Here is a 21,144-nt window from a genome sequence, read left to right as displayed (position 1 = left end):
AGCCAACAAAAAAGGCCAGCAGAACAATCGAGCGCTTGTCGTCGCCGGAATTGCAGGAGGATATGATTGGTAAAATTCGGTGTCGGGCCACAGCAGGCGGCGGATTCGAAGGCTTGCGCGCGGGTGGTTATCGTGAAGTCGTGCGGCACTGCACTGCACTGGAGCTGGCGAGAAGACGAAACCGGACGGGGTGATGAACGGTATGATGCGAAATCGAACAGGGCTGGTGGAAAGAACTTTGGAGCAGCGGTAGCAACGGACTGGCCAGGTTGTTTTTCGCAAAATGAAAGTCGTCGCACGCGACGCTGAGGGTTGAAATCGAGTAAGGAGCGTCAAGAACTTAAGGCAGTCGCAGCGGGCGATTAATTCAGGTCGCGGGGTCGCTCGACGTGCGACAACAGGGTGGGTTGGAAAGAAGAAGGCGTAGAAATTGGGATAGGTGGGATGTTGAGGAGAGCGATGAGAAGAGAAGAAGAGGATTGGAAGAAGAACAGAGGAGTAGCGGAAGGGGAGGAGGAGGTGAGGTTGGGAATAATTCGTTTAGGTTCGGGTTGCCGGTGCTGCCTCACACTCTGCTTCTACAGACTGCGTCTGGCCAATGCCTCTCTCGCTCTGCCTCTGCCTCTCTACCTCTGAGGTGGTGGTAGTGGTGGGCAGCGGCTTGGGTTTGTGTTGGTGCAGTGCTGCTGTTTCTGTTGCGGTGCGGTGTTCGTGGGCAGCAGACTGGATGGTGGGAGGTAAAAAGGTACCCTACCCAGAAGCAGAACGGCCGTGCCTCTTCGCACCAGACGGACGCAGCGCAGACCAACAGGACTGGACCACCTCAGGTTGCCGTCGCGGGGATGTACATGTACTTGGGCGCGTCGTACCCTGTGAGGAGGGCGCTTCGTTAGCGGAAGACCTTGGGTAGCATTTGATGTGTTTGTTTGGTGGGAGGGTGCGGGAGGCAGACGAACGAGACAGCAGCGGGCGGAACCTGCCCATGCGTCTGGAGCAGGTACTTGTACCTCGACCGGAAAGCCAGGAACAGAACAGACAGAGGAGCGGCCGAACGCTTTTGTTCTGTGAACAGACACTCGACCCCCAAACGCACTGGACTGCACCTCGATACTGCTAAGCGCGTCGCGCGGTGATCCTACTGGCTGAGTCGGTACCTACCTTACCTTGGGTAGGCCGTTGGAGCAGGGAGACGGAGGAGCGGGAACGCGGGAACAGAGCAGAGCAGCTGGTGGGAAGGAGGGCAAGGTACAGGAAGAGGCAAGACAGGTAGATAGGTAGGTCAGGCAGGTACTAAGTAGGTAGGTAGGGTAAGGTAGGTAGAAGGACGTGAGAAGGGACGAGGGGAGGGGACACGATGAGGAGGGGGGACGAGTAAGGCGAGGCAGACAGCAAGAGGCAGCAAGCAAAGGCAAGCAGGGTCATCAAAGGTGTGATGAAGGAGGGGAACCTACCTCAGTACCTACTCAGGTACCTTCAGCAGGTGAGGTAGAGAAAGGCATCTGAACCGACTGACTGCGAGCAACAGCAATCGACTCTCGGCCAAAAACAGCAGCAACAGCAACAGCGGTCCCAACCGAGTCAGCGGCGGCGTTGCTGCAATCGGTCAGGATGCACTTCCTCTTTGCACGCCAGCTCCAGTTCGTGGCGGGATCGATTGCCCAAATGGATCGAGGTACTTCCGCCCACTTGCCCGTTGCTAACAAAGACCATGTATCCAGTCCGTATTCCGCGTCTCCATGCCATGCATCAGATGTCCTGCCTCCCAGGCCATCATCTGTCAGATCTGAACTGGAAGGGCATGTCCTCCGTCCTCCTCGTGGGTAACAATATCTGGAGACCTCTGGAGACCTGGGAGTCTACACAGTCTCCAGACTACCAGACTAGACTTGCCAGGACAACAGATGCTGTGCAGTGCAGCACTGCCTGCAGGGAAGCCCGCATGTCCAGGACAGCTTGGGAACCCCGTCTGTAACTCTGTGCGGCAGAGGTATGCGAATACGCACCACCCCGTCTCCAGTCAATAGTCTCCAGTCCCCAGCATCAAGCATCCAGCATCCTCCAGCACACATCATGTACCTCATCTTGTCTTGCAGCTGCGACCCTCAGCCAAGCCCGTCGGACAGAGTACCTTCTGCGTGAATGATGAGTTGCCACGAGGGCCAGAAGGGAGCTCCGCTTTCTTCCTCTGCTTCAGATTCACAACTCGTCTGTCTTTTTCCAGTCTATCTGTGATGCGTCCCGCTGGAACTACAGTACGGCGCACCCTTCGTACGTACACCTCAATGTAAGGCAATTACGTGGTTCCTGGTGTAAGTCGCCCGTCGTCCGTCCCCCGTTCCATCGGTCCCATAACCAACCCAAGGGCATCCTTCCAGGAACCTTCTTGTCGACCTGTTTCCTGCCCGGGTTGTCTTGTTCAACTACACACAGGCCTTGCGCAAACTCTGCCGTCCTACCGTCAGCCATGTGTCGCGGAGTCGCGACTTTGACCCAACACCCAATTGACTCGGCCGTCTGTTGTTCAGAGTTTTCTCCTCATCAACGTTATGCCGTACCTGACACCGTGACGGACGCCCGCGCGTCGCCTACGCATCCCTCTCTTCTAAAAACTGCCCTTTCAGCCCGAACTCTATCCCCAGGGTGTCCCCCCAAGAGCCGCCCGTGCTCTTTACGCCGTAAGACCTTTCCCAGAGACGCGTGAACGTTCGCCGCAGTGAGTACAACCTGCGGCCCGACTGATCCATGTTATGGACTGGGTCTGCCGGCCAACACGGGACGAAAGAGGAGGCAGGCTGCAAACAGGCAGGGGCTGAGACGACGTCCATCACTGAGTACAGACGACGACGACTCGCTGGGCACAAGCTGCACCAAAGCATGTTGGAGTTGAGTCGTTTGCTTCTCTCGATCAACCGTTTCTTGCGAGATCAGTTATTCCTCAGGCACCCAAAAGAAGCATGTCAAGCACGAACATGGCGGGGCGGCTTCCAGTGCTATTCTTGGTCTGCCTGGGCTGTCATGAATTAACCAATATTGACTACGCCAGCATCGACCGGCGCAGTCTCCCGTTCAGGTCGCACCAAGGTCAGACAGCGGCCGGCCCACACCTGATTAGCGAGGACGTCCCTGGCGCAAATCATGAAGGTATCCAGTCCTGGGTATCCATTGACGTCTACAGCGCCGGAGGGCAGAGGCAAAGACGGTCCGAACAGTTGGGCATAAGATCTCTAGCGGCACTGATTGCCAGAGGCAAATATTCAGATCAGAGATGCATCGCAAGATCGACGCTGGACCCCGCCCCGGCCAATGCACACACAACTCGTGGTACATACCCAAGATGCTCACCACGCAAATGCCACAAGCTTCTTGAGAGAGCTCTGTGCTTTTCTCTGATGAGTGAGGTGGACGGCCTGAAGCACAAACAACCATCCGGTTCTTAGCCAGGCGCTATTCCACTAGCTGCATCTCAGCGGCCATCAGTGCCCATCCGTGGGGCAACCCACAAGCCGACGGATGGGCTCTGCATCGCAAATTGCACTGCTGTCGTCCATTTCTCCAAGGATGGGAAAATGGCCGTGGTGAAACTTCAACGCTGATCGGCGGTCTCCCGTATCTCCTTGAAGCTGTAGCTGCTGCTTCGCTGGTGTCGGTAAAGTCAGCAGCCCAGAAAGCCACGTGCAGAACAGCGGTCACCGAAGTTTCCAGCGCCATATTGGAACTGTTAAGGTCAGAGACGGACGGCAAGCAGCGAGGGAGGTCTGGCTTCATGCGTCTCTCTCGTCAGCATCATTGGATTGCCGCCGGACGCCGGGCTTACAGCGTCGCAACGCAACAGCGGGAGACACCTCAATGCACATGACAACCAGATCATTGGACAGCCTGGCGAGGCATAGGGTGAGCGGGAGTATGAGCGTCGCCGCGTTGGGCCGTCCGCAGACCGCAGAACGCAGGGCGCATCACGCAGCTTAACATCAGGACAGTATCACAGGCCACCCATCCAACCCCGAGAGGCAGGTAATTCCTCCGACGATCCGACCCAGAAAGCCTTGCAAGTCGCCAGATTTCCTTGCCAAAGTAGCACTGGTAGCACATAACTGATGGGCCGACTACAAGACCCCCGGAGAGGTCTAGCCCATGAATCCTTCCAGGACAAGACCGTCAGGGTCCATATCTTTTTTGATATGCTTGCTGCATTGCCTCCTCGGTCGCACCCTGCTTCTCCAGCGTGCCCGTATCCGTCAGGCAAGGCTGTTTTACGATGTGGCCTTTGACAACAATAGGTCTCGACCGTTCTCGTCTGTTTTAGCTCGATTGTTTGCTCTTTCAGACAGTCTGTCTGACTCTCATGCTCAGCCAACCGGCATCCGGACGTCCAAGGTTATCTAGAATTTTGTTGGCGTTTCTATTTCTGGCTCACGAGTCACTGAAAACTGTAGCTGCATTTGGCCCGGTCACTGATTGGTGCCCTTGAAAGCGTCGTTTGTTTCAGCATCTGCGAGCGCCTACCAGCCAATCACAGTCGCAAGCTTCAAGAAGCCACTTAGGAACGTCCTGAGTCTATGTTTTGGGCGGGGCCGCAGGCAGGCGGAGACCGACGTCGATGGACTGCTTACTTAATGCATCTGATGCGTCACGGCCCGGCTTTCTGCCGAAGGAGAGCTCGCCTCGGGTCTACCCTCCACTTTATTTCCACCAAAACCCAACGTCATTGACGCCAGTGAAATTCTTTCTTCCACACACAACATCCATTGCTAGGACTTGGAGCTCTCAACAGCCCCTTCACGTCCGTCTTTGGATCGCAACTAGAGACTTCAGGGATGCTTTGGTAAAGCAGCAGATAGAGAAGTTGCTTGTCAATTGCGGCGCGTACGCACCCAAATCAAAAGGTAAGGCAAAACTCGTCGAACACAAAAGAAAAAAAACATTTCCTCGAGCTTCGCGTGATGAGTCTATATTTATTGGAGCTGTCTAAATCCCCCTATGTTGACACACTCTTACCGTATACGCAAAAAACTGAAACTTGCGCTCAACTTTCTCTTCATTTACGAACCATTAAAGTGTCTGAATTTTGGCTAATTCAAGACACAGATCAGAAGCTCTACGACGACCACGACTTTGACGACACCAACCGACACGGCTGACTTTTTTTCTCTTCTAACTTGTTCCTTCCTTCCTCGTTCTCTTTTGGGCCCCACACGTTTCTTGTTTTCCTCTTCGCGCCTTACCTTATCCACTCGTGAAGCTCCATCCGTACGCCCCACTATCGTCGCTCTTCGCAACACCATCGTGAACCTCAACGGCATCAATGGACGTCGCAAACGGAGCTGCGCAGGCCGCGGCCGTGGCGCCTGCATCGGCCAACGGCAATGGCGAGGCCGGTGTACCATCCGACTCGGGAGAATTCAAGCTCAAATTCTGCACCGTCTGCGCGAGTAATCAGAACAGGTGAGCATGACCTGCCTTGATCGCGACGAGCGCGCGTCCACTAGAAGCTGGTCCTAGTCAGTAGGAGACATGTCGCTGACATATCCCGCAACCCAGATCTATGGTGTCTCATCTCCGTCTCGCGAACGCCAACTATCCCGTAATCTCCTTCGGCACGGGCTCCCTCGTCCGCCTGCCGGGCCCGTCCATAACGCAGCCCAACGTCTACCACTTCAACAAGACGTCGTACGACTCCATCTTCAAGGAGCTCGAGTCCAAAGCCCCCCGCCTCTACCGCCTCAACGGCGTCCTCAACATGGTCGACCGCAACCGCCACGTGAAGTGGGGCCCCGAGCGTTGGCAGGACTGGCAGGTCGGCATGCCGCGCCTGCAGCACACCGAGGACCGCGGCAGCGTGGGCACCGAGGGCGGCGTCGTCGACGTCGTCATCACCTGCGAGGAGCGCTGCTGGGACGCCGTCATCGACGACCTCATGAACCGCGGCAGCCCGCTCAACCGCCCCGTGCACGTCATCAATGTCGACATTAAGGACAACCACGAGGAGGCGAGCGTCGGTGGTAAGGCGATCCTGGACCTCGCGAACCACCTGAACGAGGCGGCCAAGCGGGAGAGGGAGGCGGTCGGCGCGGAGGTGTTCGATAACGGCAGCGCGTCGGCGAGGGCGAGCTTCGACGAAAAGGTACCGGAGATCCTCGCGGAGTGGCAGGACCGGTGGCCGCACTTGCCTGCGATCTGGACCTTGGCCTGGTTCTGAGTATGCTCCCTCTCTGTGTCTCTCTCGAGTTCGGAGATCTAGAACGTACCGCGTCATGGTTATGGGCTCCGGGAAATACGGCGCAAAACGGAACGGCCGTTCTGAGCCTGGGCGGGGATCAGCTCCCGACGGAAAGACATGGTCCGTTCGCTGTTTTGCTCCGGGACGGCTATCGCAGATCCCAACGGACCGGTCCCGAGAGAAAAAGTCCCGGCAAAGCACACACCATATCAGTATTATCATGAGACCCGACGGCATGAGGTCCCACGGGACACACACATCGCGCATCACAATCTGGAAGGACGATGCGAAGCGGGCGGGGGTGATCATCCGGGGAAGCATAAATCGGAGGAGGGATCCAGCTCGCTGGTCTAAATATACACAACAGAGGATCCGGTCCCGCGTTGAATGGGAAGGAAGCAAGAGCGGGTTTTGTTTTCATCAGACGAAAGAATTCATGCGGGTTAGGAATGGGATACCCCACGCGGACGTGCTCCGGTAGAAAACAGTCGCTTGAGTAGAAGAAGGGAGGCCGTGAGAGCATGCGGCCGTCGTCCAAAATTTCGAGACGAGAACCTGCGCGCGCGACTCATGAGCCAGGAGGAACCGCTCTCGCATCAAGAGAGTTCTCACACAACGAACGCAAACGCACTTAACCTACGGAGGATGGTTTAATCATAATATCACTCCATAAAGAAACATGAACGTCACTACGCCTGCGCGGATGCAACCTTGCCTTACCGAGCCTCAGATTAACCTACGATGCTCGTTCTCGTCGATAAACGTGTTTCCCAACGTCGCATGCCGCTGTCGTTGATTCCCGCGCGCACCCTTTTTAAGCTATCGCAGCCGCGTTTCGAGCTAGCCTCAGTCGAGGCAAGTTTCACGCACAAATGTCGGCGGTCGGACCTTTTCCCCGGGGTTTCCTGAGAACCGCAAAAGAGCTCACGGTGCGATTTTCCGTGGTAAATTTGTAGAGACTACACAGCCCTCGAAGTGAAATTAAGCTGGCCTTTTGGCTCAGGTGGATGTGGGGGAGGAAGAGGAAGAACCGACAGCTCTGGAGCCTTTTGAGTTTGCATGCCTTTTGCCTGTCGTCTTGCCGGTCTGACTTTGTTCATAAATCGATAGACTTAACGCTTGTGCTAGAGCCGCAGAGAAAACATGACGCGGAACGGGAGGTTTGATAGCGGCTAAGACGGCTTTGAAGATGTGGAACATTCGTCATCATCGTTGGTATTCTTAAATCAAATAGTCACTTGATTTGCCTGCACTTGCGGGAATATTGTTGCTAAGCCTCGCCGGTGAGCCAAACTCGTGTAAACCATCTGCTGGTCGTGTGGCCAGTCACGATATGTCGGGCAATTGATCAAGACTGGCACGGGATTGAACGGCAGAAGCAAATTGCAGGCGGATGAACCGGAGTGTCCCTGGGAGTTTTGAAGTGGTGGGGATTTTCCATGATGGGCGCAGGCCCGCGTATGATAGTATCCGCGATCCCTCGTGTAGCTTCGAGGCCACCCTTCCTTCGCCAGCTTCCATCGAATGTTCGCTGGGCGTGGCCAAGCTTCATTCCCGTCTCAGGGCGGGCGCGTTGGACGACGGGGAGGGGTTCATGCGGTTTGGATGTACCTTGCCATGTCACATGTCGCCTGGGAGCCGCACCTCGTGGCTGGGTCTCCTCTGCCCAGGGCATTCGGTTCGGGATCGAGGGTGATTGGACCGGTGGCAGAGACCCAATGACACCCGAATCAGGGGTTTGCTTGAAAATCCGAAGACAGTTGGCCAGCGCCGTTTTTTGAGCACACGAAAAAAGAAAGCACTGACGGCAGAATGATCGCGGCGGCGATGTCGAGTCCTCCGAGGCGAGCTCGGCGGAGGCCTTCCAGACGGCTTGTCAGATTTGGGGATCTGGATTTGGAGGAATGGATCCCGCTCGGTGGCCTGGGAGGGCTAGAAGAGTCGAGACTCTGGTGAGAGAGGCCGTGGACGACGGAAGCAGCAAGAGCAGGGCGAGCCAGATGAGGTGCAATTTTAGGTGCAATAAAACGGTGCATGGGGCGTTGGCGGTTGACGAGGGTTGCGCATCGGTTGTCTGGACAGAGCCGGCCGTGGGTATCTTACTAACGACCGTGGCTGACGGACGGCACGGTTGTATGGGAGACTTCTTCTGGGAAGGTTATGTACAACCAGAGATTGTCGATGAGATTTTGGTGTATTTCTCCGTCTCCCTTGTCATGGGTTCTCGCCGCCTCTGGGCCAGTGTCATATCTGTCTGCAGCGCTCTCCTCGGCGACGGCTATCTAGTCCAGAGTCAGTGGAATCAGCAGAGCCAAGAGTACGGGGCTGTCAGGGCCGTCCGCTCGCATAAGGCGGGCAAGGCAAGACGGACGACAAGCAGTAATGACAGTGACAGGCTGTCAAGACTGGAACTTGAAGGCTGCAGACGCAAAGCAAAGCAAAGGCAGTGCCAACGTCTCGGTGCGACCTGAACTGGATTGCCAGAGTTCCGGCCCCTTGCGCAGGGACGCTTTGAGAATCGCATCTCCACCATGCTTAAAAGGCATCCTTGTTCGATGCAACTGAACAGCAGGTTAAGGTCAGGCACGTCCGGATATGCCCATGGCCAGTGCCCCCTTATCCTTGCCCTTGTCTTCCGAATCTCCATCTCCCACAGACACCGCCACCGTCGAGTGACAGGCTGGGCCCCGGACCCGGGCAGCGTGTGAAGGCCGCGGTGGACGGGTTGGCAAAAATCCACAATCGAATTTTGTTGCTAGCGCGCGCCAGCAAGATGGACCAATGGGTTGTGGAAAGGCCGCGCCATCACGGCCAAGGGTGGTTATTGCATCAGGGGTGGGAGTCTGGCAATGGCCGGCGCGACATGGCCTGGGGATCGGGAGGGTGGATAGGAAGATTTGAAAGAGAGGAAGGGGAATAGTGCAGTGGTCGGGGGACCCCTTGGAGGTGCGGATGGGAAAGGGGAGATGGATGGATGGATGCTATGCACGGCGGCATGAATCTGTGATGCACTGATGCGTGTACCGACCTCAGCCCAGCAGGTGTGGTGCGTGTGTGTGTGGGAGGACATATGGATGGATGAACGATGGGAACTGCCTTGGGTGCCGGTGAAGAAAAGACATGACGAACGAGCGGGTAAAGGAGGAGGTGGTCGGTGTGAGACACGGATGAGGTGACTTGGGCTGCTTCTCAGCTGAGAGACAGCAGCGAATGAATCAACGAAGGAACTTGACTGGCCAGCGTCAAGACTCAGAACGCAGGTACCGTGTATCCGTAGTTCTATAAGTTCAGAGGCAGGAACGAACTCTGGCGCTAATTCCTTGCCGCTGTGCATCGTTCCTGACTGGATGCATGGCACCTTCCATCCATCGTAGTACACTGTAGTAGTAGACGAACCCGCGAATCATTCGCGATTTCCGAATGCCCGCGCAGAGTTGCAGAGAACCCCACTCCCAATCCAATACCGCCAACTTTGGAAAGCAGGCAGTGGCGGGAGATGAGAATCCGGAATGGCATCCTTCCCGCGCAAATTCCTTCTTTTCAGCGTGCCAGGGGCCACGGTCATGTCTCTCCACGTCGCGTCGTGTGTCTTGTCTTGTCTCTGGGAATACCAAGTATGTCCAAGTCCAAAGTCGCGATAGGCTTCTCTGTCCCGGTCCCCACTCGCCTTAGCTTGTTTTGCCCGATCTCTGCCTTTGCGAGAGCCGGGCGCCATGTAACGGCAGATGCCATTCTCGCCTTGTTCACACGTCGAGGCCACCCTCAGACTTTGGGCTGATGGTGAAGCTCAAGCCTGCTTCAACTTCGTCGGTAGAAGCCCAAGGGATGACAACAAGAAACAGCCTCGTCTCGCACTGTCTGACTCCGGATCTCGAAATGCATAGGTCCGATCCGAGTCTTCGTCGTCGTCAACCCGTGAAGGTCAGCATGTCGGGCAGCGCGTCGTCGTAGCATCAAAAAGTGGAAGAGCGTGGCAGTGACAGAGGCAATCGCTATGATCGAGGCCCTTAATAACATGGGCATTTGGTCAGGTCCCTCCCCAAATCATCCCCGGAGCGCTCCCAAAGCAGACGATCAGCGTGGAATCGGTGTGGGGCGTCACTGCCAATGGTAATTTGCAAGTACCGTTCGCAACATTCTCCAGCAGTCGTCGCTTGTCCAGGTCGTCTAACGGTACAAGCCACTACAACGGCCAGTGTCTCCAGTGTCATTTCCCCTCCTCCACCCCCTTCCACACTTGCACCGCACCTTCCCCTTCCCCCCCTTCCACTATCGTGCCCCCCTTCCTCCCTTCCCCTTGTCTTGCCCTCGCACCCCCGGCCATCCATCGCTCCAGCACCAGTGATCCGCTACGCCGCGCAGCCGTCCACTGGCAGTCCAGAGCAGTCCACCACCATCACTTCATTCATCGTCACCTCCTCCGTCACTGTCCAGGTCCAGAGCCAGTGCGCAGCGTGCCTGACTTACAGCGCACAAACCACACCACCAAGCGACGGGAGGCCCTCTTGCGCAGCACTCTTAGCGGCCCAGATCTCCCACAACCCACTGGACTCGCTCATCCTAACGAGTCCTAACCCCCCTTTTTGGACCCCCAGCCGCCGCCATCTCGCTGCCGCCATTGGTCGTAGTATCCCGGCCAGCCACCTTGACGTTTCATGCCTCACAACCTCGTCGCGGATTCTGCTGTTGTCTTCCTACTGCCTACATACGTTGCTGCTCCGTCGTCTCTTCTTTGCAGCTTGGCTTTTTGGGGCTTTTGCAAGGTTGCTTTGGACTCTGTTTTTTTTCTTTCTACGGCCCGTACTACGTCGTCGTCTGCTTGCTTCCAACAACCTACTGGATACCAGCACGTCAATTGCATACTGTGTGCAGCACTAGCCTCTTCTTCTACTGCAGCATCTCGTCCCACGCTTCTTCTTCTGCGGCATTTGCTTTTTCTCTGCATCCTCCCCAAAATATTCCCTTTCGACACCGACACGCCTTTTTCCCGCCCTGTCATGCCGTGTCGCAACCGCTGGTGTCTCTGAAAGAACCCTTTCCGTCTTCCGTTCTCGATTCCGCCGACGCCTCTTATCCACCCCTTCTATCTGTACGACGAAGAAGCAGAGACATCGACATAATCGACACATTCCACCGCCACATCGACGACTTAGACACAACCCTGATCCGACGCGGCAAGAAAAAAAAAGGAAAAAGGTTCTGCGACATACGTACTATTTAGGTTGGCAGCTGGCTTTTGGGTTTGGCAACTGGTTTTGGGTACGAGCCTGTGCCTGATTGGATTTGGATTCCGTCGGGTAATAGTGCTGCAAGAGGAAGAAGAAAGGTCTCTGTGCGACCCCCGATCGACTTCAAAGAGCCCCCCGACCTTCTACCTCGACACTCCCTTTGTTCCCTACGCCGCCATTTTTCGACTGCTGCCTCTCGCTCCCCACGCGAACCGAGTCTTATACAAAACACAGCGAGGTCTACCATGAATGGCCGCAATGCGCCTCTCTCACCTGTCTCTCTAGGTGGCGGAAGTGAATGGTCTGTTGGCAAATACCAATCCATCAACGAAGATCCGTACGCAAACAACCGTAGCAACATCGTCTCTCCCCCGAATTCCGGAGGCTCAAACGGCGCCATGAATGGCGGTTTCCCTCCCGGCCCGCGAAGCGCTGGCGGGCCCTCACCGCCGCCCTCTGTCGGCCGCTCCAGCAGCGGCACAAACATGTACGCCAGAAGTGAGAGCGGAAGGAGTATCCGCGAAGAGCAAGCCGAGGGCATCCTTGGCGAACACTATGTTGCCCTGAAGAACTTTTTGAATGGCGGCCAAGGAGGCCGTCCTACGCCCCCTAACAAGGCACGCGACAAGCTGCTGCGACTGTCTTCTGTCCAGTTTCTCGAACTCAGTACTGATGTTTTCGATGAGCTGATGCGAAGACAATCTCTCGGCCGAAGGCCCTCGGGCCCTGGGTCCCAACCCCCTCCCCCTTACCTGATGCCCGAATCCAACTTCCACCCGAAACGTAACCAGGCGAGACAAAAGCTGTCTTCCCTCGGCCCTCCCCGATTTCGCGATCTCGCGACCGACGTCTACTGCGAACTAGAGAGGAGGTTTCCCCGCTTTGCTGCTGGAGATATGCCCAGAGTGGGTAGCCCCGTATCGGTCCGTTCGCAAGCGACCGTGAATGGTGGTTACCCGCCGAGGAGCCAAAGTAGGAGTCAGAGTCGGACGAGACGGCCCTCCGATGCCAGCTCAATGCGAGGAGGACCGCCCCGGGGCGATCCTTATGGTGTGCCTCCGTCGCCGGGCTTGCCTCCGGGAGGCGAGTATAACCGGCCAATGCAGAAGCAATTCCAGAGCAACACGATTGTGCCGAACAAGAGTACAATGGTGGAAGAAGATGACGATGCGAGCCCAAATGAGGACGGCGACGAGGCTTTTGGTCTGGAGCGCACGGCAACAAACCGCACGAGTAAGAGGAGCCAGGCCACGGAGCAAAGTGCGGTAGCATCAGAGGTGATCTTTACCCAACTTAACCTCGTATCGAGTGGAGACATTAACAGCCCTACAGGCCGACAAGAAGCTTTTAGACGAATATCAATCTCAGGTCCGAGAGCTACGGGAAAAGCTCGACGCAATGGAAGACGTCATGAAGAAGAAGGACGATGAAATGAACAGCATCCTTGACGGCGAAAGATCACGATCGACGGCTGTCAATATGGAAAAGAAGGAGTTTGCCGATCTCCGACTCAGCCTTGAGAATAAGCTCGCTGAGGCTCAGGACGTGAACGACAACTTAAGACAAGAGTTGGACCGCATGAGAGACGAGCATGCCAACGAATCCAGGCAGCTCAGAGAGCAGGTCGACGACCTGCGGCAATCCAACATGACCGCCGCTGCGAACGTCAGCTCCGGAAACGCCGACCGGGAACTGCAGCGGGAAAACGAGCAGCTGCGCAGATCCTTGCAAGAGCAACAACAGGTTACGGAGGAGGCTCGTCGCGAGGCTCGTGAGTTTTTGCGCGAGATGAAGATGCTATCGCAACAAAGTGGATCTTCCTGGCAAAAGCAAGAAGAGTTGGAGAAGACTATCGACCAGCTCGAAGGCGAAGTTCGCGAGTGGCGGAACCGATACGCTCGCACCAAGACGCAACTTCGCGACATGCGCGCTGCTTCACTCGGGTTGAATGTTGAGCAGGATGCGGCCAAATACGTGCGCGAGAAGGGATTCCTGCAGCAGAACGGAGCAGTCAAGGACGTTCACGTTACCAAGTTCCAGATTGCCATTGACGAGCTTCTGCAGAGAGCTCGGTCAGACGACCCCGACAAGGTCGTTGACTCTATGAAGCAGGTCGTTGTCAGCGTTCGCCGGATTACTAAGGACATCGACGAAGCAGCGCAAACCAACGAGGAGCTGATGCAGCAGCGATCGAAGCTCAAGGGCAAGATTTCCTCCTCTGCCAACAATCTTATTACCTCGTCCAAGAACTTTGCTGCTTCGGGTGGCATTTCGCCCGTATCATTGCTCGACGCCGCCGCTTCTCACCTAGTTGCCGCCATCGTCGACCTCCTTCGAGCTGTCAAGATTCGCAATACTCCCGATGGCGAGCTCGAGGACGACGATGATGGCACTATTACGCCTGTGGACTCCACTGGATTCTTCTCCCCGAGGACTGCCTCCAGACAAGAATCAATGATCCAGGATTCAGTTCCTGCGCCATTGCCATTGGGACAGGCACCCCCGCCCTTCCAGGGTCTTGGTGGCAGAGCCAGCATGGACTCCTCGGCCTACAGCCCCATCAATTCCCCTCGTCAATCCGCCGACACCTACAACCGAGGACCTAACGGCATGAATGGGATGAATGGCATGGGCTACAAGAACGGCCCCACCAATGGGTACGGCATGCGCCAAGATAACCAGGCAGAGGAGCTCAAGGTCTACCTCGACGATCAGACCGCTATCCTGGTTCAGAACATCCAGAATCTCGTCGGCTCCATCCGAAGCGATGCCTCTATCAACCAAATTACGTCCGAGATCAACGGCATCACCGAAGTGGTCGGAAAGGTTATTTCTGAGACGGAGGCTTCTGGCAACGGCGCCATGATCGCTCGCCTGGCCGCCTGCCGCGAGAGACTTCTTGAGGCCAGCGAACGGGGCCTGGACATCGACCGTGGTCAGGACGTTGGTGCTACAGGACGCAACGATCGCGAGTGGCGCATGTGGACGCAGACCCTGCCTCCCATCGCCTTCGAGATCGCCAGGGAGACCAAGGAGTTGGTCCAGCGAGTTGACCAACTGGTTATGAATGGAGGCGACGACTTCTCCTAAGTTGTCGGCCTATATCTGGAAAGCCAACGCTTCGACTTTTAATGATGGTAGGCAACTATGTTGACCTTCCGACAACCTATCACGATACGCATAATCTTCAAACGAAACCCCCCTTCCGCTTTTTTTCGCGAGAGAAAGCTTTGATACCCCTGCTGTCCTCAGGGCGGCTTTGCTTGCATTTTGGGTTTGCAGTTTTGGGATGTTGAGGAAACAAAAGGGGTCGCTTTTTCGCTTCTTCCGTATCCTTTTTTCTTTATATATATTTGACATCCTCTCGGCGCATGAGAGGAGGTTTTGGCTCTGAAGCTTGGGTTATAGACGGCTCCTTGTGGTTTGGTTACTACTGCCTTGAGGCGTTTAATCTGCTCAGGGGGTTAAGTTCAGTGTACGCTTTGCATGAGAGAAGGACCTGAAGACGACGCTTTTTTTGTGTCAAGTCATGCGAATGAACGAAGACAGACGGAACAGTCCTGGGCTTTCCTGCTCCCCTGGCCATGTATTTTCAGGGCGAGCGGGGTGAGACGGGACGGGATCACTTGTTGGCGGTGTTGAGCTGGGTAAAGACAGTGCTTGGGGGGTATAGTTAATGTAAAGATTGCCCACGAGGCATGGATTGAATGCACCACTGTGTCCGCTCCGTGATACTGTGAGGAAACCAACGCGGCCATGAGTGATGCGCCTTGCGCAATATGGTTACTTTGACATTCAAGCGGCGGGCTTCGTTGGCCTCCTATCACAAGCAGAAAACCTCCCAACATCATGGCATCGGAAGACCGCGCCGGCTCCCACGCGTGTGACCGCGGGAACCGTTATTTGACGGCGCGCTCCTCCCGCATGATCAGATGAAAAGGAGAGTTCAAGCGTTCCCGTAGCAGTCGCCCTAATTGGTGCGGAGGTCTACCTATTGGGCCAAAATGAGGGGTGGGATTTCTTCTGTCTTTCGAAGAAAGCTTAAACGTCAAAGAATCCATGTGGGAGGAGGTTGGGGGGAGAGGCGAGAGGGGGAGGCGCAAAGGCGGTAGTGATGGGCTCGTTTGGTCTGCTTGTCTTGCTCATCTCCTCACATGTCTGGACCTAGAATGCCGCGAGGCGGGCAGCTGATACGCCGTCGGCCGCCCGCCGTATAGTATCGACCATTGAAGGCGGTAGGTTACGGAATGCTGCACCTTGATTAAACCGTGTGCCTGTCTGACGCCTTTCTGATCTTCCAAGACAATGTCTTTCGTTCTTCTATTAGGGGGTCCTCGGGAAGCGGTGCGTTCAGGGGATTTGTCGTTCTTGAGGTCGGATGTCGGTAGGTAAGCGCCGATCCGGCAGGAGGGAAAGCCGGCTGTGAGCTGGGACGGGGCTCATCCCTTGGAAGTGGGGTCCGACAAAGTCCCCATCTCACAGTGTTCTGCGTTCTCCAACTCCTCTCCATGTTGGTCGTCCTGCAGGAAGGTGTTGGACCTTTGAATCTGCGATCCTCCTCGAACCAAAGGTCCTGTTCAAAGGGCAGGGATGTTTTGGTAACGTAGTTGGACCCATCAGAATGGGAGCTGAACAAGCCAAAACAAGTAGCTCGTTCTCAAGGACCAACGAACCAACCCCCGTCATATACTATTCGATTATCGCTTTGTTTCCATGTGCTTGCAGCTTACGGGCGTCGTCAGTCCTCCTACTTACCCCTCACTGCCAATTAGACGACGACCCCCCTTTGTGGCCGGCGGCTGGCATCTTATGCCAGAGAAAGCAACGCGCGTTGGTAGGGCTGACGCCTGTCAACAATCATCCTCCCCCTCCTTCCCGCCAAGATCAGACCAGTCGAACCAGACGTTGAACACTCAAAGTCGGGCACCTCGTAGCGGACGTCGAATCTGAAAGCCAACGCAGCGGTCAGCTTATGCTTCGATGCCTGTTTTGGGGTAGGGGTCTTTTGCCAATGTCCAGAAACCTTCCCGGCCCGCATGCTGACGACCAACCGCCGTCCCCCGGTCCTGGGTTCGGTCAGCCCGTTTACGCATATCTTCCTTTGCTGGAACCAATTGACGGCGTCGTGGCTTACGGCGGATGGTGAGACCATTGAAACGGGCTGCTCTTCTTACGGGCGAAGGATTCCTGTTTGGAGACCCGGACCCAGCCATCTGGGGCCGTTTCGGTAGGTCTGCTTGCTTTTTTTTCCGTCTTGTCTCGAGCTTGGGGCGGATGCAAGTGAGACGAAGGAGATGAGAGACATGAGGTATGGTGCAGGCAGATATATTCGAGGCAGTTCCCTCGTTCCCCGTTTCCGGGTTGGGGAACCACACGATCTGACGTCTCTTTTGTGTCTTCGTGACGGTGTGACCTGTGTCCCTGTCACCCATTGGTTTTCTTTTAACACACTTCGAAGTTGTGTCACTGTTCACATTGCTTTATTTTGCGGCATATCCGCTCGAATTGGTGTTGCTGAGATTTCTAGGTCCTTTGACGACGTGCTCGAGAGATTTGAAGGTGTATGGCTTGCTGGGGACCGTCGCCCACTGCTTCATATTATCAGCAGCTCGAGAAGAACGAATTGAAGGACAAGATGTCGAACACAGTGACGGAAGTACTTGCAATGCCAGCTGAGGAGCCGAACGGCGCCGCCGCGCCGGCAGCAGCAGCTGGAGACTCCCCATTGCTGAACCTCCCCTACGAGATCCGCCTCCAGATATACGGCTGGGTCCACGCGATGCATCCCATCCAGCACGCGCAGCTGGCCCCGTGGTACCCGACTCCAACATACAGTTCGTACTTCCTAAAGCTTGTCAGGCCGGACGCAGCTGAGGATCCTGGAGTAAAGCGACCTACCGCCGCCGCCGATGGCGCGAACGACGACGATGACGACCCCCGAAAGAAGGAAGCCCGAAAGGCCGCCACCGCCGACGAAGAGGACAAGGCGATGCTGTCCCCCCACCGACCGCTTTGCGGCCTACCGTCCGCGCTCCTCCGCACCTGCCGCCAGATCTACGAGGAAACGCGCACGCTTCCGTTCCGCAGCAACGAATTTGTGTTCGTCAACTGGTTCTCCTCGGGTCTCTGGGCAGCGCGGGCCTTCACGCGGGGCCTGCAGGGGTGGCAGCGGGACGAGATGCGGTACACGCGGCTCGAGATGCTGGGGCGGGACTTCACGGGCCCGGCGCTCAAGGAGTGGGTGGAGTTGTGCGGGTGCTGGGCGGGCGGGCTCCGGGGCCTGCGGCTCAAGATTCTGATCGGAGGTGGGATATTTGAGCCCACCGCTTCGTTTGCCTCGCTGAACAACAATGCAGAGGCGCAAGCCATGGACATTTCTAAGTTTCCGGAGCCACGGCCCGAGTGGATCGAGGAGGGCCTGAGGAGGATGGGAAAGCTGAGGGAGTTGGAGGTCGAGCTCTGCGTGCTTGACTGGGACGACGGGCAGAAGATTGCGTGGTGCGAGTCTTTGGAGACGATTCTGAACGAGAGACGGGAGGGCGGCGAGGTGCGTGTGAGGTGTGTCGAGAGGCTGATGGAGGATCGTGGGCCGAAGAGGGAGATTGTCGGCGAGGGGGAGAAGCAGGATGGGTATGGGTATTGATGTCTGGATAACTCAGGTCAGAGACGGTCCATGATAGGGGTGGCGGTGGGCGAACTTGAAGGCATTCAGGAGTTGGGAGTCATTGGGAGTCGAGAAAGGATACCAGAAGGGAGTTTGTTTTATCAAAGGCTTGTTTTCTCCTCTCACTCATCTCATGTTCGCTTATGTGAGCCTGGTGAATCAAAAGCAGCAGTCACTGTTCGCGCAGCAGGAAGGAGGCAGACTCACCTGCCCGGTCTTGCCATCTCAAGTCGACCACCCTCCCACACTTTCTACGCGTCGACCTGGTTTGTTTTTCTCTCTCTGCCCTCGATCTTTTTTCACAACTACCTCATCTTCTCCCACACACAACACCGAAACTTCCTCACCTCAACCTGAGCAGCCCTAATCCTGCTCAACCTTCCAACCCTTTCTCCTCAGAATACTTTGCGCGAGGTATTCTTACTCCTCCCTACTTCTCTCCCCCCGCCTACTCACAAGCCTTCCCCTAGCATCACGCGTCTCTACTCTTCTCAATTCATCTCAATTGAGAATTTTTCTCAGAGATTCCCTTCCCAAGACAAAAATAAGGAGACACTCAGGTCTCTTCGTTAACCGGTATGGCACGCCTCACAACCTGTTCGTGAAAAATCACTGACCTGAACAGATTCCTTCGCACAAGGAACTTTTGACAAGGAATCCTCTCTCCGGTCACACCAAGAACAAGGAAAATTTACCTTGCTCACAGAAAGTACGATCTCCTTCCCACTTCACAATGATCACTTTTACTGATAAGTTCCAGGTCAAGATGGTTGGTCACGTTACGAGAGGTCTCACCTTCACTCAGCGCTGCTTCGAGTGCCTCGAGATGGACTACACCTACGCCTGGCCCCTTCCGGTCCGGCTTTTCGCTGTCTTTTTCATTACGGCCCTCTTCGCCAACATGCACCCCGATGTCAATGCCTTCACCAAGCGTGTTGTCTGGATGGCCGTCCACCCCTTTGCTCTTCTCATTGGCTACATCACCGCTGCCATTGTCCGAGGTCTCCTCTTCATCTTCATTGACGGCCCTGAGATGCTTGCCAACCTTATCACTCGTCACCGTAACCGTGACCTCGACGTCCTCGACAACCTTGACGTTGAGAACAACACCAAGCTCAATGCCATCATGGGCCGCCTCCACGCCACTGCCCCTGAGGAGTGGACCCCTGGTGGCCGCGTCTTTGACAAGAAGTACAAGCCCTTCTTGCCCGCTGAGAAGATGAACTTTGCTGGTCCCCGCCAGAAGAAGGCCATGACCCGCAAGCGCAACCTCTCTGTCTGAGCTTGCCCTTGCCTACTCTCATCAAACGACAAGCATTGGAGTTGGCGGGTGGCACTGAGTACTTGGAGGAACTGGATCTGTACAGGAACCGGATCTTCTAGGGGAAGGCAGCCTCTACGACAGCTCTTCGGATTTTTCGGACGCGCGGAGTGATTGAGGGCGATACGAAGCTCATGAGATTACGAGACCATGACTGACGATTTCTTTTTCTCTTGTCTTTGGAGGAATGAATCTTTTGGGGGATGGACTTTGGTTCCTGCCCGAGGAGTATGCATAGGCGTGGCATCCCATGCACTCTTGGTTGTGCACATTAGGACTTGGGTTCGGCAACGGTTTGGAGTTTGGCCTACGGAAAGCGGGCCGGACGGACACGCATAGAAGCATTCAGGTGAAAAATGGACAGACAGGTCCCTAATAATCGGTAGACAGATGGAAATGAGACGCTCTTGCTATGTAATGCTTTCATTTCGCTTGTTTTTGTGATGTTGTTCACCTCGACGAGGCTTTTCGCAAAGCTGAAGGTGAAGGCAAGCGAGATCGGACATGCATGTGGCTGCCATCGCCATCCCAGACGTGCCGATATCAACCTCGACGTATTTAACAAGACCAACGTGACTTTTCACACAGTCGACAAACAGCACTATGTGTTTGTGTTCTCCAAAATTGAAGCATGCTTCCACAGTGATTTATCCTGGTTTCCTTTCGCTGTTGGGGCTTGTCAAAATAGCGAGGGAGTGCGTAGGGAAGGAAGGAGCTGGTTGCCATCTCCGTCCCATCCTAGTTCACCCACATACCTTACGAAAAATGGCGAGACAGAAGAGGTCGCAAAGCTTGACCATTGTCACACGAGGGCACCCAAACATTTTAGAGTGCGAGGGAACAAGTTGTAGCCCATGCTATCCCTTTCAAGTCTAAATACAGAGGCAGTAGTAAGACCCACCCCCAAGTAACGAAATCCCCCCATAACGAAATGACGAAATTAGATGCATTCTAACCCCTAACCTAATAATTATATTTTGACGTATTACTAAATATCTCTATAGTTTTGTAACTATAATATATAATTTTATACTGTTATTATTATCTAATAATTTGCTACTAATTAATACTACTTCTAACTTAATTAGATGATTTTATACCTCCTATTTTTTAATATGAATCTCCTTAACTATTATAAACTATTTATTTAGGTTTAGTTTAACTTTAGCGTGTAGTTTTAGCTTATATTTTTCAACTTAAGCCTTAAGGGATTTAATAACTATTTAGTTATTTACTATAGCTATATTATTAAGGTTTAAATATATACTAATCTTACTAATAAAAAGTATATAGATTATAGGGTTAATATCTTTAAACCTTAACCTTATCTTACTACTTAAGAGCTATTTAAACTACTATAAATTAATAAAAGACTTTAGTATTTTAATAATATTACTATTAGGTATATATATATCATTTATATACTTCTTATACTATACTAAAGCTTATAGAATATCTATTTTAGTTAGTATATAGAAGAATTAACTTATTAATAGCTTAGCTATATTTATAAGCTATATACTTATTATTTTAAAGCTAGTATATATCATCTAATATTATATAATATCTACTCTTATATATAAATAGTATTATAGGAAGTTCTACTTCCTAATTAGTATAAAGTTAAAAGTGTAGTTCTATTCCTTAAGGTAATATCTATATACTTTCTTTAGAGGTGAGAATACTACTATATTAAGTAGCTATATAAAATAAG

The 21,144-nt window shown here is 54.3% G+C and overlaps 4 protein-coding genes across 4 annotated transcripts; all 4 read left to right on the top strand.

The window, feature by feature from the left end:
* Positions 1 to 5,302: 5,302 nt before the first annotated feature.
* On the top strand, positions 5,303 to 6,196 carry GCG54_00002048 (RNA polymerase II subunit A C-terminal domain phosphatase SSU72; the record flags this gene model as incomplete). The annotated part of the gene is made up of 2 exons (XM_045402147.1): positions 5,303 to 5,442; positions 5,539 to 6,196. The coding sequence occupies 2 exons, from the start codon at positions 5,303 to 5,305 to the stop codon at positions 6,194 to 6,196; spliced, it is 798 nt and encodes a 265-aa protein (XP_045264429.1).
* A 5,494-nt stretch (positions 6,197 to 11,690) lies between these two features.
* On the top strand, positions 11,691 to 14,535 carry GCG54_00002047 (uncharacterized protein; the record flags this gene model as incomplete). The annotated part of the gene is made up of 2 exons (XM_045402146.1): positions 11,691 to 12,722; positions 12,778 to 14,535. 2 exons carry the CDS (start codon positions 11,691 to 11,693, stop codon positions 14,533 to 14,535), a joined length of 2,790 nt encoding a protein of 929 aa, XP_045264428.1.
* A 2,545-nt stretch (positions 14,536 to 17,080) lies between these two features.
* On the top strand, positions 17,081 to 18,088 carry GCG54_00002046 (uncharacterized protein; the record flags this gene model as incomplete). The annotated part of the gene is made up of 1 exon (XM_045402145.1): positions 17,081 to 18,088. The coding sequence occupies one exon, from the start codon at positions 17,081 to 17,083 to the stop codon at positions 18,086 to 18,088; it is 1,008 nt and encodes a 335-aa protein (XP_045264427.1).
* Positions 18,089 to 18,842: 754 nt separating this feature from the next.
* GCG54_00002045 (uncharacterized protein) lies at positions 18,843 to 19,391 on the top strand (the record flags this gene model as incomplete). Its single annotated transcript, XM_045402144.1, has 1 exon — positions 18,843 to 19,391. The coding sequence occupies one exon, from the start codon at positions 18,843 to 18,845 to the stop codon at positions 19,389 to 19,391; it is 549 nt and encodes a 182-aa protein (XP_045264426.1).
* Between the last annotated feature and the right edge of the window lie 1,753 nt (positions 19,392 to 21,144).

Source organism: Colletotrichum gloeosporioides, assembly GCF_011800055.1.
Source record: "Colletotrichum gloeosporioides strain Lc1 chromosome Unknown consensus_45, whole genome shotgun sequence".
Classification (NCBI taxonomy): Eukaryota; Fungi; Ascomycota; class Sordariomycetes; order Glomerellales; family Glomerellaceae; genus Colletotrichum; species Colletotrichum gloeosporioides.
This window is presented reverse-complemented; position numbering and strand designations above follow the sequence as displayed.